Below are 18,046 nucleotides of genomic sequence, written 5' to 3' on the forward strand. Positions count from 1 at the left end.
TACACTTCAACTGTGAGAGACAGAATGTGAAAAAAAATCCATGAATTCACATGGCAGGATTTTTAAAGAATTTATTTGTAAATCAGGGTGGAAAATAAGTATTTGGTCAATAACAAAAATTCATCTCAATACTTTGTAACATAACCTTTGTTGGCAATAACAGAGGTCAAACGATTACTATAGGTCTTTACCAGGTTTGCACACACAGTAGCTGGTATTTTGGCCCATTCCTCCATGCAGATCTTCTCGAGAGCAGTGATGTTTTGGGGCTGTCGCCGAGCAACACGGACTTTCAACTCCCTCCACAGATTTTCTATGGGGTTGAGGTCTGGAGACTGGTTAGGCCACTCCAGGACTTTCAAATGCTTCTTACGGAGCCACTCCTTTGTTGCCCGGACGGTGTGTTTGGGATCATTGTTGTTGGAAGACCCAGCCACGTTTCATCTTCAAAGCTCTCACTGATGGAAGGAGGTTTTGGCTCAGAATCTCACGATACATAGCCCCATTCATTCTGTCCTTAACACGGATCAGTCGTCCTGTTCCCTTAGCAGAAAAACAGCCCCAAAGCATGATGTTCCCACCCCCATGCTTCACAGTAGGTATGGTGTTCTTGGGATGCAACTCAGTATTCTTCTTCCTCCAAACTAGTGTTGTCAAAAAAATCGATACCTAGATATAAATCGATACTAAAAGTGGTATCTAAATTAAATATTCCATCCCTCTGGTATTGATATTATGGACTATTATACACAGCCTTCTTCAAGTACACCGACACGCACGACAGCCAGATGCCGTAAAGCAACCTCCACCTCCCAGACAAACAGAAGAAGAAGACGCCGCATGGCTACATTGCAATTTCCCACGCGAGTTGTCTCCGATCCAAGTTTTGTCTGCCAAATAAATAAACAAAAACATAAACAGCGAATTTGGGAGGCGCTTCACAGCCCAACTTAATTAGCATACCAAGTCCGACACGTAGTTGTATATTCACGCTTATGTGCTTAAAGGAAACTCCCGTTTATTGCAACCCGGACTTAATTTCTAGCATGCGGTACGTTTGTTTACTCACGCTGACAACTTTGGTGCTACTTGGATTCCCCGGGGTATTTAGATCCATCGGCGAATCGCTGTCAGTGTATATCCATATAACGGGTGCGGACGGGCACCCATGGTGCAGCCTCGAAATAAGACATTATCTGCACCAAAACATCTTCATGTCAAAAGGTTTTGTTAGGAATCATTAACTTGATTCCCCCTGTTCGTTTGGAGCGAGTCTGGGATTTCTAGGCGTAAAGAGACTAGCTGCGGCTAATTAACCGGCGCTTTTAATGACGTCACTGCTGTGCGCCAATCTGTTTTTATTAAGATTACCGGTAGATGTACCTTTGTCCTACTGTGGAGAAATTCGTTTTCTCCCTTTATTGACCAACAGAGTTGTTCAAAAGTACAGAACAAAACATATGGCATTACATCTTATGACAAAAATGCACCTTAAACAAGAGTTTAAGCAGCAAAACATCACTCTGCAAAAGTGTAAATATAGTGAGACAATTCATAATTTAAAGTGTTAACTTTCGCCAGTTTTTGTATGCGCGTTTTAAAAAATGCTGATACTTGAAAGGTTTAAGCACTTAATACACTTAATTCTTAACATTTAATTTTTGCAATGTAAATTGAGGAATGTTATTTTTTGAATAAACTTGTTCAATAAATTGGTATTTTTAAATAGTATCGAAATCGAGCATAGAGTTTGTTTTTTCAAGTATCGAATCGAGTTTGAAATTTTAGTATCGTGACAACCCTACTCCAAACACGACGAGTTGAGTTTATACCAAAAAGTTCTACTTTAGTTTCATCTGACCACATGACATTCTCCCAATCCTCTTCTGTATCATCCATGTGCTCTCTGGCAAACTTCAGACGGGCCTGGACATGCACTAGCTTCAGCAGCGGAACACGTCTGGCACTGCAGGATTTGATTCCCTGCCGTTGTAGTGATGGTGACCTTTGTTACTGTGGTCCCAGCTCTCTGCAGGTCATTCACCAGTAGCTCTTTTCCATCGCCTGGTCTGGGACGGTCAGGTCTGGGTATTATGGACCGGTATGTACCGGTATGGGTCTAGAAGTTTTCTGGCAAGCGTTTCTATCACATTCCAGGCTCCAGTAACTAGGCGGGGTAGCGTAATGCGTCACGCGCGATGTGTGCCTTAACGTCACACAGCGCGACGAGATCGCGCCAAAACACAACAACAAGGGAGTCCAGTCACCAGCGCGTTCTTTCTGTTCTTGGTGTTTGGTATATTCTTTACACCCACATCACGATAGCGTTTAGAGCTATGCTGTGCCCATCGAGGAGGAGGGCAGCTGAAAGGCGACAACGCTTTCTGAAATTAATATCGGACACGAGGCATAACTTTCTACTGTTGAGACAAAGACGGAGGCGCCAGGTGGTAAGTAACTTCTAATGCTGTAATACATGTCGTTATAATCTCTGAAGGGGTGTCTAGGGCAACTATCAAAAAACAAAAACAAAAAAAAAAAGCACCAAAATCAAATGGTTTGGTTGTATATTGGTCATTTAAGACATGCTAAACATGAAAGGCCAACACCTAACTAAGTTTCAAACAGCTTCTGCACTCATGGTGATGCTAGTCAACAGGAGGGCCTGAATCCTTCACTCTTTACTTCCTGGGCATGTCATAGATAAGTTGTGCAGCTGTACTGAAATTATTATAATTAATTATATAGGTAATTACAAGCAATACCACATTTGTGCATTTTATAAAGTGAACAAAACATAACCAGTCACTGGTAGTGCCATAAAGAACAGCTGTTATTTTAACCTTAAACAAATTCTATTGATGTGAACTTTATGTCTATAACCATACTGTTTCAATCTTTTTCACAGCACTATTCTTTTTACTTTTACTGTGTTATGACTGTTTTTTTTTTTTAGTTGGCTCTTTTGAATCAGCGACGGCAACCAACTGTGTGGGCCTTCAGCCGTGCCAGCGCCTTCTGGGATGTGACCATGCCAAACTTCACTCCGTCAGATTGGATAGCTCATTTCAGAATGTCAGAAGAGACCTTTTCATATCTTTGTTCCAAGCTCCGTCCAGCCATGCAGAAGAGGAACACCAACTTCAGAGCCTGCGTGCCACTCAGGAAAAGAGTTGCAATTGCACTGTGGAAGCATGCAACTAACAGTGAATACAGGAGCATCGGGCTTCTTTTTGGTGTCAGCACGACCTCTGTGTGCCGCTGTGTGCAGGACTTCTGTAAGGCTGTCTGTAAACTTTTGCTTGCCGAGGTTATTGCTTTTCCAACTCTGCAAAAGCTACAGGAAATGGCTGACTATTTTGAGACCAGGTGGGGGGTTCCTCAGTGTGTGGGTGCCATCGATGGTTCCCATATCCCAATAATCGCACCACAGGGATTCCACACAGACTACTTCAATAGGAAAGGTTGGCATTCCATAATCCTCCAGGGCATTGTGGATGGCAGAGGCATGTTCTGGAATGTTAATGCAGGTCAGCCAGGTAGCTTGCATGATGCCCGTGTGCTGCGATTGTCCACATTTTGGGACTTGGTTGCTCATGGACAACTGCACCCAACTAGTACCAAGAACATTGAGGGAGTAAATGTAGACTTTTATGTGCTCGGGGACTCTGCCTATCCTCTGCAGAACTGGCTCCTAAAACCATTTTCTGACAACGGTCGTCTCACTGCTGAACAACAGGCGTACAACAGGAAAACGTCCAGAGCCAGAGTTGTGGTCGAAAATGCATTTGGGAGGCTAAAGGGTAGGTGGCGATGTCTTCTGAAGAGAAACGACAGTGATGTAGAGCTTCTTAAACACATGGTGCTGACCTGTTGTGTGCTTCACAATATCTGTGAGAGCCATGGGGAGGAATATACAGAATGTGACGCACCTGCTGATGAACCAGTGGTTGCAAATATGCAGGAAGTTGCAGAGGAGGGCAGTGATGTGCGTGAAGCTCTGATGCGACACTTCACCCGCTGACCTCAGTTTGTGTTTTTTCTTTCCATTTACTTTGTTTATTGTTTTGACACTTTTAACTGTTCGAAGCCTGTAGTTTGAACTGAAATGTTTGTTTTATTTTCAGAACTTAATAAAGTACACTATTTTACTGTTAACGAACTGTTGCACCTTTTCATTTTAACATATATTTAAGGTGGGCTGTAATGTAATCTACATTTATTATGTAAACGTAAATTTGCGAGCAAAATTTTTTAAGACAATTCATGCACACCTTGTTTTTCTTTGAAAATTTATTGATAAAAAGGACAGACGGATAAAAAAAATTACGGGACAAATACATAGCACCTTACTGCCTGGGTGGTGGCAGGAAGTCAGAGGAGCTGCCCATTCTTTGTGCGACCAGTCCAAGAACAGCATTTAGGGCACCCAAATGTTCAAAATATCGCTCTGCGATCTGTAATTCATGTTGTCTTGATGCTGCTGCGTCTTGTTGCATCCAGTTAACCTGCTCCCGGCTTATGCCTTCCATTCTGTCCATCTGCCTGCCATCTGCGATCTGCAACTCATCAAATATCACCTGTGTCCGTGCTTCCAATCGCCGTCTTCGGTCACCTGGAAACAACAACATTGACAATTACATTTGTGTTTATATGGATATCAAAATGTCAGTTGTCCAGTGAACTTGTCAGTTTTGTTTATGCACAAAGCAATTTTTAGAATGGTCAGACACTACCTGTGCGTCGACGACATGGTAGATGTTCCTCTCGAGTGGTAGTGGACAGAGGTGATGGTGGTGGCGATGGAACTGGCCGAGGCGATGGTGGCACAGAAGGTACGGACAGAGGTGATGGTGGCACAGAAGGTCCTGGAGTGCTACTTGAGGAAGTGGATGGTTCCTCTGAAGAGGGAGTGTTTTCCGCTTCAGATGTGTCTGAAAAACACAGATCAAAAAATTAGTCAGTAAGAAAAGGTCACGAAATAAATCGGTAAGAAAAGCACAATATTTTTACAGCAAAAGAGCATATAGGCATATAGTAAACTTAATAAAACTGCCATGATTTAAGGCCATTTTGTCATTTGGAACGTGTCCACTAGATGGCAGTAATTCGCCAGTGACGTACAGATTAATTGCAATTTAATGTTATATTCTTATTCATCCGAAAAATATATACTTGTTAAAAGTCCACTCTAGGCGAAAAACACTGCTGGCACAACTTTTGGGATATTTATAATATTAGATCAGCTCGCTTCTTCTCACTGTGCGTGCTCAGCTGTATAAAACAATGAGATGCTAACAACACTGAGATGCTAACGTGAAAGGCTAACCGAATTTCCCATGTTTTAAACAATGAGACGCTAACAAGAAAGGCAAACTCCGCTCCAGCCTCATGTACTCAACAAGGACATGCTAAACATGAAAGGCTTATATCGCAAACAGCGTGTTAAGAAACACGGGGGAATGCTAAATGAAGGTTAGCATAAACACGAGGGGATGCTAAGGCTAGTTAACATGAGGGGCTAAATCCTTTACTTGCTGAGCATTTCTTAAATAGCTGCTGCTATTATTCAGTGTTTTTGGTGCTGCAATGAATGGCCTGCAGAGCTAAAAAGACAACAAAAGAAATGCTTACCAACAGGGTTTATGAGTGACTCCAGGATACTGGTCGCTGAGTCCAGGCCTCCTTCGCTGCCTCGGTTTGACGGTCTGTGTCCATAAATAGCGTCCACCACATCGTACCACTTCCATGTACTTCGCCCATTCCCACTACGGCCGTTGCTGTCCTTAACTTTTCTGTAGTGGGCTTTTATTTTTTTCAGCTTAGCACGACACTGCTCGGAGGTGCGCTGGAATCCTTCAGCTGCCATGCGCTGAGAAACTTCTTTGAAGACTTTCTCATTTCTTATCATCCCATCCAGCTCGGCCTGAATGTTGCTATCTCCGATGATGGTGAGGAACGTTTGAAGCTCCGCATTGGACCAAAAGCTATTACTTGCAGGCATTTTCACACACAAGAAGTACAGCCAAACAAACACTGGAACTCGACTCACTTCTTTTTCCATCCCCTGGGATTGTCGCGGGTAGTTACGTAATTTCTCCCCCAATCAGAGGACTCTGGACCTTTTACGCTTTGGCTCCGCCCAGACCAAAAATCTCTGGACCCACAACAGAAGGGGTCCCGCTCTGGCCCGCTACTGGACCGGTTCGGGTAGTTTCCTGGACTGGTTTAAACAATCGAAACAGAATATTTAGTGACCCGATCCTTCCCATTCCATGCCAGTTTGGTCGGTGGAAAAGGCCTACAGGTCCCCCCGTGTGGTTCTGGGATTCTTGCTCACCGTTCTCATGATCATTTTGACCCCACGGGATGAGATCTTGCGTGGAGCCCCAGATCGAGGGAGATTATCAGTGGTCTTGTATGTCTTCCATTGTCTGATAATTGCTCCCACAGTTGATTTTTTCACACCAAGCTGCTTGCCTATTGTAGATTCACTCTTCCCAGTCTGGTGCAGGTCTACAATTCTTTTCCTGGTGTCCTTCGAAAGCTCTTTGGTCTTGGCCATAGTGGAGTTTGGTGTCTGACTGTTTGAGGCTGTGGACAGGTGTCTTTTATACAGATAATGAGTTCAAACAGGTGCCATTAATACAGGTAACGATTGGAGGACAGAAAAGCTTCTTAAAGAAGACGTTACAGGTCTGTGAGAGCCAGAGATTTTCCTTGTTTGAAGTGACCAAATACTTATTTTCCACCCTGATTTACAATTAAATTCTTTAAAAATCCTGCCATGTGAATTCATGGATTTTTTTTCTTATTCTGTCTCTTACAGTTGAAGTGTACCTATATTGTAAATTACTGACCTCTGTCATCATTTTAAGTGGGAGAACTTGCACAATCGGTGGCTGACTAAATACTTTTTTGCCCCACTGTATGTGGAGCAGAGTTTAAACCTGAAGATGGAGATATAAATACGGTTTTGGGCTTAAATATTACATTTAAAGTAAGTTGCACTAAACTGCCACACTAATGATTACATGTGTACAGCACCATTAGACACTCATCTGTACAGGTTATCAGCAAAAACAAGTTAATTTAGGCGTTACTAGCTCTTTAAGAGTCATCCACAACACGTACGTTTGAGTTGGGATGTCATCAGATGTCGTATCATGCCAGTGTTTCATGAACTGGCTGTTTTTTCAGTCTATGATGACTAGGTCAAATTCCTTCAAGGAATTCCTGGCCTTTGGTTTCCTCCTGTCTCTCTGAAACTTCTCTGGGTTTCTCTCTTCAGGAATAGGCTTCATGTCTCCAGTGATCGGGTTTTACTGCCAGAAGTGTGAAGAGTTCATCGGAGATTTGAAGTCTGTTGAGACTCACGCGGCTGTCCACATTCATAGTACCTCCAGCTGCGTGAGTAGTTGTTCTGGGTTTTTCTTAATGACCAAACTGGTCTCACTCAGTCTGTCGGTGTGTATCAGCCATGTTGAGTGGTCTGTCCTGGTTCTGACTGTAGTGGTTATTTGGGGCGACTGTGGGAAGAGCAGTTATCTGACAGTCACAAGGCTGGTGGTTCGAACCCCACTTCCCCACCACATATCAAGACCGTCATTTGCCAAAGCAAAATCTAAATCAAAGTGTGGTCAAAGAAAACAAAGAATAAGATCAACTTCCGCTTTGAAATAAAAAAACACTTCCGCTTCCGGCATGAATGGGAGCTCCCGTGGACTTCGATCCGCCATTTTGCTGCATCTAGGTGCCTCTCGATTTCTTTGGCACAGGCACAATGATGGAGGACTTAAGGCAGACAGGGACAGTAGAGAGCTGCAGGGATAGATTAAAAATATCCATAAAGGCCCCTGGCAGCTGGTCAGCACATGACCTCAGAGTCCTCCCTGACATCATGTCTGGTCCTGTGGCTTTATTGATTTTAATCCTCTTCAGGGAAGAAGTTAACAGATTGAGCTGCAGGATCGGGGGCTGATGCTGTTCCTCTAGTTTGATGGGAGCAGCAGTTACTCTGCCACTAGTAGTGTCAAATCTGGAGAAGAATCTGTTCAAGGTGTCGGGAAGAGCAGGATCCTCGCTGACCCACTGGCTGGTGCTCCTGTAGTCTGCCATGGTCCTCCATCCTCTCCACATATTCTGTTGGCCGTTGTTCTTAAAGTGCTCCTCAATGTGTAGCCTGTACCTAGATTTTGCCAGCCGTATACCTTTTTTCAGGTCTCTTTGGGTGGTGCTGTATGCAGCATCTCAGGCTTTGAGTAGGGAGCGCACAGAGCCTGTTGGAGAGCTCAAAGTGCAAAATGGCGTTGTGTGTCTTTGTATCGATGCAGATGGAGAAGTATAAATTAAGCTTAAGAGAGAGCCCAAAAACCCTTCAAAGAAAATATTTTGGAGGCTTGTATCCGTGATCTCATTCTTTCGGTCACTACTCAAAGTTTGTGACAGTAGATGAGGGTAGCAACGTAGATTGACTGGTCAATCAAGAGCTTCACCTTTAGCTCAGCTTTCTCATCACCACAACAGCCCCGTACAATACCCACATTACTGGAGATGCAGCACCAATCTGCCTTTTGATCTCCTGCTCCATCTTCCACTCACTTAGAGCAGGACCTTGTCCCTGACCTGGAGAAGGCATTCAACCCTTTTTTGACTCAAGACTCTTTGAGTCTTGCTCTGACCATGGTGTCAGATTAGAGGAGCTGATTCTCATCCCAGCCACTTCACATTCAGCTGCAAAAGCTGGAGATCAAGGCCTATTGAAGCCAACAGGACCACATCATCTGCAAAAAGCAGAGACCTGATCCTTAGGCTACCAAAACGGATCCCCTCAACACCTCAACTGTGCCTAGAAATCCAGTCCATGGAACTTATGAACAGCCTTGGCTTGCTGCACATTAATTCCAAATAGTTTGACTCACGAATAAAAAGAAACCAGACACCAAACAAACTGGTTATTAAATAATAATAATAATATATTTTCTTTTAAAAGGGCCTTTCATGACACCCAAGGACACTTTACAACAATGGAGGGAAAGGATAAAACAAGATAAGCACAGTACAGAAATATGTGAAAACACTAAGATGTTAAAATTTAAAACATTGTAGTTAAAACTGGGTGGTTAAAGGTGGTTTGAAGAGGTGGGTTTTCAGTTTTGAGTTAAAAAGTGGGAGAGTGTGAGTGGTGCGAAGGTCTGGGGGAAGAGAATTCAAGGGGTGGGGAGCAGAGCGGGTAATGTTGTTTAGGTGAGACTGAAAAGAAAGTGTGCTGTCGAGGATGACATCCAGACCCTTAACATGAGGGGAGGGAGTACCTGCTGTTACCACTAGAGATGGGGCAACTGTTTAATTTGGAGACAATATGAAGTGTGCCTACCAGGAGGACTTAGGTTTTAGAACTGTTAAGTTTGAGGAAGTTGCAAGTGAACCAAAATGCCCTATAGGTTAAAAAAATAAAAATTGTAAGTCGCTTTGGGAAAAGCGTCTGCTAAGCACATAAACAACAATAATGGATTTCTTAGAGACCGAGAGGAAGGGAGGAAGGTGGAAGTGAGACTGAGGATTTGGTTGAGAGGTAGAACTGGATGTCAAACGCATAACAATGAAAATTAATGTTGTGTTTCCGAAAAATGTAACCTAGCGTGAGAAGATAACTGATGAAAAGAAGGGTCCTCAGGACAGAGCCTTGGGGCACACCAGAAGAAACAGGAAAGACATTGGTGATACCTATAGATGACGGTCTGCTGAGGAGAGTGCTATGAGAGATGGTGTCAAATGCTGCTGTGAGATCGAGAAGGATGAGAATGGACAATAAACCAGAGTCAGAGGCAGTGAGAAGGTTGTTGGTGGTTTAAGAACTAAACTAATTACATTGATTTAAAAAAACAACAAACAAACCCATTTTTGGCTGCTTTCATGCATTTTCCTGCTACAGCTGAGTTTTACTTTGAAAATCCTGTAAAGCATCAATGGAAACAAATGGTGATATCAGGCCCTGCTCCTGTCCCGTAAGCTACTCTTTGATCTGAAACCTGCCTCCCCCGGCCAGTATAGGATATGTTTGTTAGGCGACTTTTGCTTTGTAACACACTCGATAGTCCAGAGGTTAGAGTGCCCGACTGGCATGTAGCTTTGCACAGGTTTGCATCTCAAAGTCAAAGTCGGTTTTATTGAGATTCTACCACATGTGCAAGACATACAGAGAAATGAAACTGGGTTTCAGTACACACAATTCAGAGATCAGACATACATGGGCAAGACACATGACAAGAATTGGTGACTGCGGTCCTTCGCAACATGAGTCGCGCTACCTATCTCGGTCTGGGCAGTAACATTTTTCTTCTTTATTAGCTACACTTGCCAATATGATGTTTTCAACCTTTACTGGTAAATAGTTTTAAGAGGGGATTAATCTGTTTTCTTTACTTTTTTTGTTTATTTAGCCAGTGTGAGTCCATTTGAGGTGAGCAGAGTAAATCAACTAAGTGCTGCCTGGAAACGACAAAATTAAAAGATCTTTAGACTAACAAATTGTTTTGCAGAAAATAATCAATGAAACTGCTGCATAGTTACTGCTGACACCTCCTGCAGTTGGAACAGGCACCAGCAGTAGCAAAACGAAATGAAAGGCAGTCACTTTAACCACTGGACCATCAAAGCAAGTACAACAGAAGGCTGGCCTAAGACGCTGTTGTAGGTGCCTTTTGTTGGAGTGGGCATGAGTAGAGCTTCACTGTAACTAACCGTGTCGTTTCCAGTCATGAATTGAGGCTGATGAAAATAACTATTTAAGATGAATGATCGTATCGTATACTCTGCCAACCTTTGCTCTGATAGGTTTAAAATAGCACGACATGCAAACTTTAATTATTTTTCTCTTGATTTTAGCTAAAAGAGAAGCAGGACAAACATGGTAAAGACATCAAAGGACACTCGCACCATCACAGCAGCCATAGTCAACATCCTCACTCTGAGAAGAGAGGCCACAGGAGTGGCCGAGACCACCAGGAGAAAGGGCACAAAAGCACTCGACTGGGAAACCTCTGCCTGAAAGAAGAAATGAAAAAAGAACGGATGCTGATAACTGTCAACCGTGGACTGACACCTCCGGCTCAGCCCACCATAACCAAGGAGAACAAGGAGATGGGCATCCCAGGACACGCAAAAGTCAAAGAAGAAAAGGAGAAATCGTTAAAAACCAGCAGAGGCAAACACAGCAGCGAGAGCAGCGAGGACGACAGATCGTCCAAAGCTAAACATGCTAAAAAGAAGAAGAAGGAAAAGAAGAAAAAGAAAAAGAGCGACGGGTCTTAATTGTTTTCGTTTTCCTTTGAGATTGTTGCCATAAAATCTTCATTTCTTAGTCTAATTTTGTTTTTTACCATGCTTCAGAAAACTGCATGTGTTGTTGATAGATTTTAGTTTTTGATGCTGTGAAGAGTTTAGGAAGATGAACTTGCAACAGTCATCCAGATGTTTGGTAGGAAATTTACCTGAATGAATGTTTGAATGCAGATACCACAGAGGGGTCATAAACGAGGTGAGGACCCGTGAAGCTGTTCTTACCCTGATGCATCATGGCAGCGTTCAGTTTCATGATCGTTATTCGTTTAAAAGTTCACATCTGTATTTAATAAGTCTGCAAGTTCATTTTCAACAAATGTTTTCCTTCATTTAGACCTAGAGAAGTTCTGTTGTCTGACATGTTTCAGTTTTTATTTCCTCTTTCCTCCTTTCCAATAAACATAAAAATGAAAAGGCTGAGATTTTTTTTATTTCTTGTCGGCATTAATTAGTAACAGTTTTATATTTACTGAACCAGCAGTTGTAATAAGTTAGCAGCTGCTTGACCAAACCTGGCCGCCCTCAGCCCCGGTTCACACGGCGGGATAATCAGATCCATTTCTGACCCCGATTTTTGCTCTCGACAGTCTTATGGATGCGCAGGATTACCATAATGGCTCTAAAGGTCATGTTCCTGCGTGTGTGTTGGGAGCGCTCTGGTGAGCTCAGGACCACTATGATCATAAACTGGGGACATTAATGATGGGAAATGTCTTGGTCCAACACAAAGGACAAAGAGGTATGCTTCCTGTTGAATGCGTTGCTAATCAGAAAGTGAGGCGGTGGAAACGTGCCGGACGTACAGTAATCCTTATTGTGTGTGGAGTAAGGTGTAAAAATAAAAGGAAACGTGTGTTGCCACAAATACCTGCGGAGCCGTGTAGGCACTATGTGAGTGGTTCTGGTTCTTTTGGGTTGCAGTGCTGCTTTAACAGTGCAATTCCCTCACGAGGGAGGAGCAAAATATCAAAGACATTTGATATTTGTGCACCTGTACAATTGCTGATCAGGGGCTAGTCATGAGAGGTTAATGGCCTCCTATAAGCCCCTGTACACCACAAGAGGTACAACACTAAATTCGCCCCAGTCTCTAAGATTCGCACGAGAGGGAAGTTGGTTTAAAAAAGTGAAAAAGTTGCACAGTGTCCACCTGGCTTAAGGTGCACGTCCTAATGGAATCCACAGGCCTACAGATGATGTGTTTTTAAAGAGAAGTTGACATTCTTGAAGGACTTGCAGGTAAACCAGGGTAGATTCTTGTAACCTGACTTTGTTTTGAATCTTTTTGCTATAAAACTTGAATTATTTCACTTTACAGACTTTGTGAAGTAAAAGTTCTTTGTTCTGTTTGCCATAAATTGAGTTCTGAACATTATTAGACTTCAGTAGCTGGAATAAAAATGGAAAATGCACATTTAGAAAAATTCCAATAAAACAAATTAAATAAAAAAGTGAATTATTTGTATTTATGTTCTAATTCCATGCTTTCGTTCTTTTTTAGACACAGAAACAGTTTTGATTACCTGTTTTGTAGCTACAGTTTCGCCGACGGTTGCCGGCTTCTTCAGGCTGACGCTGATGGTGGCGCGTCACTTCCTTCTCCGTTTATCTGCGGGCAGCAGAGGACGTTGTCGCCCTCTACTGCCCGCTCTCCCCTCTCCGACGATGCAGTCCCATGCGTGGTCCAGCGTGTAAACTCCTTCGTCCCTGTTCATGGTCCCACATCCACGTCTCCTTATCTCGATTGCTTCCTTGATCCATCTTTTGTATTTTTGTTGTTCAGTGGTTATGATCCGTGTGTTGTCCCAGTCCCACGGCGAATATAACACCAAGAATCTATGGAACGCCAAAAATACATAAACAAAACACCCCACTTATGGGCCATTCCCATCTGTACCGGGTCGGCCCGGGCCGGGTAGCGTAGGTTGTTTACATATCTGGGTGGCCTGGTATTTTTCCGGGCCAACCGAGGCTCATTCTCAGCCCTCTTCTCGAGGGGGTCTGCTTCAGGCCGACCAGGGCCAACACACCCACTGCTGACAGCAAACTCACACCTTCCATTAAAGCAAGCCTCTGATTGGTGGGTGGAATCAGCCCACATGGGCTTAAGACAAGGATGTGTGGAATCAACCGGGCCAGGCTGGGGCCGACTGGGGCTACCCGGCCCGGGCCGACCCGGTACAGATGGGAATGGCCCAATAGACCAATAGTTGACAGCATAGGTACACCAACGTACAACATGGCAAAAGATATCAGCAGAATCATCAGCCCGTTATTAGGAAATACAGACCAACACTGCAAAAATAGTATAGAACTGGCAAAAGAACTAAAGGAAATTACAATAGAAGACAACGACATACTCATCTCACACAGGGGCGTAGCACCAAATTCTGGGCCCTAGGTACAAGTCTTCTAGGTGGGCCCCCATGCTCAATTACTTAATATCTCTCTTACACATTTTTTGTCATGCTATAAGACAAGATAATATGATCTTAGTTTAACCTCTATATTGAGCAAATACAAATGCCAGCATAATAAAAGTGAAATGCCCAGACTTCACATATAATTATTTTTATTTGCCAACAATGTGTTCAAACAAAAATCCTGGAATTTGTTTTCCAGTAAATGCCCACTGACGGGTCTTCATGTTAGCAAAATCACTTATGAGATCTTTAAAGTCCAATCCTTTGGCTAACTGGCTTTCAATAGAAAGAAGAGCTAGGCTGTTCAGTCTATCCTGGGACATTGTTGATCTCAAATAATTTTTCACCAGTTTCAGTTCGCTAAAAGCCCGTTCACCCCCAGCAACAGTCACAGGTAGTGTGCAAAATATCCTCAGTCCAATACGAACTTCTCAAAAAATGCTCTGTAATTGCATCCTGTAGATAGCATTAAGCATCTCAAGAGGAGACCGAATGTGTGGAAATGTGGCACCATATATTGTTCTCAGGTGTAGCATCTCATTCTCAAATTCAGCTGTGAGATCCTTGTAATATTTTCTCATCAGTGCCTGGCATGATATCTTCATCTGCTCTTCAGTCATGTCCGTCATGGTTCATGATGTTAAGCTTTGCTGATATGTATTGATATATTCAGGGCTGTTGCTAGCTATTTTGGTGCCCTAAGCACAAAGGCTTCATGGTGCCCCCCCCCCCCCCCCCCACACACACACACACTTACATACAGAAAAAAACAACACAATAACAAAGTATGTGCAAGCGCTTCACCTTAAATTTTCTTTAATTCTCTTGTATGCACAAACTGCTTATTATTTTCCAAAAAGTAGGATTGATATTTTGTGTGTGTGTGTGTGTGTGTGTGTGTGGGGGGGGGGGGGGGGGGGGGGATTTAGCCTTGGCCCCCAAAATGTCTTGAAACGGCCCTGGGTGTGTGACTGAGTTTTGAAGGTGATCTGAATTGTATCAAATGTATAAATATTGCATGTGTGTAACTTATTGTTTTATACAGGTAGAAACACGCAGTGGAGATAAATCTACCTACATTTTACTTTTCAACACTTTGTTTTGTTTTCTTGTTTTTATTTAACTATTTCCTGTCCTGTCTGTCTCTCATCTTCCTGCATCTCCTCTTAATTCTCCAGAAAATCTGTTGCCTGGATTCTTACTTTTTCACCTCATCAGTTACTTTTGAGCAGATCAAAGGGATCTCCTGACCGCAAAGCGGAGTGCGCGATTTGATGCTGCGTCAGTGAGGTGAAATCACCGCAGTGCAGGTGATGAGCTCCGCAGTGGCAGAGCGCCAGGCACAAATAAGACAGAAAGTAGAGAACATGTGCGGACATGAACGATCGTGTGCTAATTATAGTTTTTTTGTTTGCGCCACTTTGAGAATGGACCATGCGCTGGAAGCAGCTGCCTGGAGCGCTGCGCAACAACGCAGCGCTGTGTCGCTGTCTGTGCTCTCTGCTCAAAAGAGTCCATAAATGATGTAATATAGGTAGAAAACTTTTTTCCGGCTCCCCGGATGTGTAGGATTTCCAGCTCCCCCATAATTCGATCCCTGCTCCTGGATGAAAAACCGGACATTTTCATCAATACAAGAACCCCCAGTCCGGACGTCCAGGACAGAGAGTGAAAAGTGGACACGGTCCATCTCCTTTCCTTTTTGTATTGTTTTCTCTCTGTAAACATGCTGTTAACTTGCTTTGCACATCTTCTAATTGAAATTTGTCTTCATCATATATATATTATTTTTCATAAGCTTGCATTTGGTGCCCCTTCCCCGGCGTGGTGCCCTACGCGCTGTGCGTGGTGTGCGTGTGCGGAGCGCCGGCGCTGGATATATTAAATATATATGACATGAAATAAACCAGGTTCTCTCTGTGAATGTAATGTGCTCTAAATTTTATAATCCCTGCATTATCAGCCAAATTATAAGATTGTCCGTTTTCAAGATCAAATATAAAGAAATTTAAAATAGGCTTAAAATATCTAACCAAGTCAATAACAATCCTCTAATACCAGTGTCATCATGCTATACGAAAAACAGTGGCAGCTTCTCATTCCTGAGATTACCACGAATCCATCGATACCAAGTTTGTCCTGGTCCATGACTGGGAAGGAGCTGAAATATCCACACAGATTGAACCTGTTTTTACTGCGAGGTCCGCGAATTAATTGGCGGCGGCCGCCCGCGATAATAATTCTGATTAATATATATATATATATATATATATATATATATATATATATATATATATATATAAATTAGTGTTTTCACTGATAACACTAATATATATTTGATCTTGATGGTGAAACTAAAGGCGTTTAACACTGAACAACATGAATGCAGCTTCTGAGAGCTAGCTAATATCAGCTAAAACTGTGTTCTGCTGCTGCTCACCGTCCTTCTACTTGCTTCTGTTCAATTAACTTTTCCTCCTTCTCCTTCTTTTCTTTTCTTTTCTGGAAGCCAAATTTCCCTTTCTTGGGAAAAGACATGACTGACTCTCCTGCCTCCAGCTCTGGCTGTCGGCATCTGCGATGTCTCATTAGCACATGCAGCTGTGCAGCCCCTGGCCGCTGGTGTGGACTAAACCACTTTGCACATTTTTAAGGGGTGTTAGATGCCTCAGAGATTATTCAGTTATTATTTTTAAGGCGAAATTCTGTTTCTTAACCTCTTTATCCAGGTAAAGAGAAGTGTATTAAGACATTAAGTAAGTTGGGGGGAAAAAACAACAATAAAACATTTTTATTCAAAGCTGTCTCAGGGCCCCTCCCTGCAGTGGGCCCTGGGTAAACGGTTCCCTTTCCCCCCCCCCCAGTCCGACGCCCCTGATCTCACATGACGTCACATCCCTGTTCACAAAAACACCAACCCAAAAAACCATAGACATAGTAGTTAACAGAATAGACAGGACAAGACTTTACACAAAAGAACAAACCTCACAGCAGATGACATAGCACAACTGATAGCACTGGTAGCTAACTCCACTTACTTCACATACAATAACATAATATACAAACAACTGGAAGGCTTCGCCATGGGTAACCCGTTATCAGCCACCCTGTGCGAGTTTTTCATGGAAGACCTGGAACAAAAAGCCATAGCCACCGCCCTCCCAAACTGCAAAATAAAATTATGGAAACGCTACGTGGATGACATACTGGAAATCATACCAAAAGGACAAACAGAAACACTAACACAACATTTAAACAACATTGACGACACGGGCAACATAAAATTCACTTATGAGTTAGAAACAGAAGGCAGTATAGCTTTTATGGATATGAAAATTACCAGGCAGACCGACGGGACCCTAAACGTAAACACATACAGGAAACCAACACACACAGACCAATATCTATTATGGACATCAGAACACCCTACCATACACAAAATGTCAGTAATCAGAACATTATATCACCGAACAAACATAATATCAGAAGAGAGACCGAAAACAAGAGGACAAACACATACAACACGCTTTAAAGACCTGCAGATACCCGACATGGGCAATAAACAAAGGAAAATGACAAACAGAAACAGAAAGCAAAGAACAACCCAAAAAAAAAGAACCAGAAACACAGAAAGACAAGAACCAACACCAGCGATAACCCTACCATACATCAGAGGCATAACGGAAAAAATAAGAGCAACAATGAAAAAACACAACATAAACACACCAACAAAACCATACACAACAGTTAGAAACAGACTAGTGCACCCAAAAGACTAAATATCAGCTGGACAAAAATGTGGAGTCGTTTACGAAATCCCATGCAAACTCTGCAATAAAACATACATAGGAGAAACCGGACGCCAACTCAACACACGAACAATAGAACATAGAAAGGAGTGCGAGAAAGAGGCAAATCGAAAACACACAAGAGCAGCAAAAGAAGCAGCAGAAAGTACAATAAAGAAGTCAGCCGTAACAGATCATTGCATAAGAGAAAACCATATAATGGACTGGGACAGCACACGGATCATAACCACTGAACAACAAAAATACAAAAGATGGATCAAGGAAGCAATCGAGATAAGGAGACGTGGATGTGGGACCATGAACAGGGACGACGGAGTTTACACGCTGGACCACGCATGGGACTGCATCGTCGGAGAGGGGAGAGCGGGCAGTAGAGGGCGACAACCTCCTCTGATGCCCGCAGATAAACGGAGAAGGAAGTGACGCGCCACCATCAGCGTCAGCCTGAAGAAGCCGGCAGCTGTCGGCGAA

General features: G+C 43.0%; 2 protein-coding genes across 4 annotated transcripts in view; one reads left to right on the forward strand and one right to left on the reverse strand.

Annotated features, from left to right (window-relative positions):
• Positions 1-11,760, forward strand: part of LOC107397123 (uncharacterized) — a 28,011-nt gene extending 16,251 nt beyond the window's left edge. For both annotated transcript variants that reach the window (XM_015977025.3, XM_015977027.3), the window contains exons 7-8: positions 7,292-7,410; positions 10,888-11,760. In XM_015977025.3, coding sequence (XP_015832511.3) covers positions 7,292-7,410; positions 10,888-11,313 — 545 coding nt within the window. In that variant the 3' untranslated portion in view covers positions 11,314-11,760. The remainder of the gene's footprint in view (positions 1-7,291; positions 7,411-10,887) is intronic.
• LOC129160110 (uncharacterized) lies at positions 4,126-6,295 on the reverse strand. 2 transcript variants are annotated; one of them, XM_070547732.1, is made up of 4 exons: positions 5,635-6,295; positions 4,866-4,934; positions 4,737-4,835; positions 4,126-4,615 (listed from the first exon to the last, which is right to left on the reverse strand). In XM_070547732.1, exons 1-4 carry the CDS (start codon positions 6,062-6,064, stop codon positions 4,350-4,352), a joined length of 864 nt encoding a protein of 287 aa, XP_070403833.1. In that variant the 5' UTR covers positions 6,065-6,295; the 3' UTR covers positions 4,126-4,349. The 2 variants fall into 2 exon arrangements, with proteins under 2 accessions (XP_070403833.1, XP_054593238.1); XM_054737263.2 differs by having other exon boundaries at positions 4,737-4,934.
• Positions 11,761-18,046: the final 6,286 nt, after the last annotated feature.

This window comes from Nothobranchius furzeri, unplaced genomic scaffold (genome assembly GCF_043380555.1).
Source record: "Nothobranchius furzeri strain GRZ-AD unplaced genomic scaffold, NfurGRZ-RIMD1 Scf020, whole genome shotgun sequence".
Taxonomy (NCBI): Eukaryota; Metazoa; Chordata; class Actinopteri; order Cyprinodontiformes; family Nothobranchiidae; genus Nothobranchius; species Nothobranchius furzeri.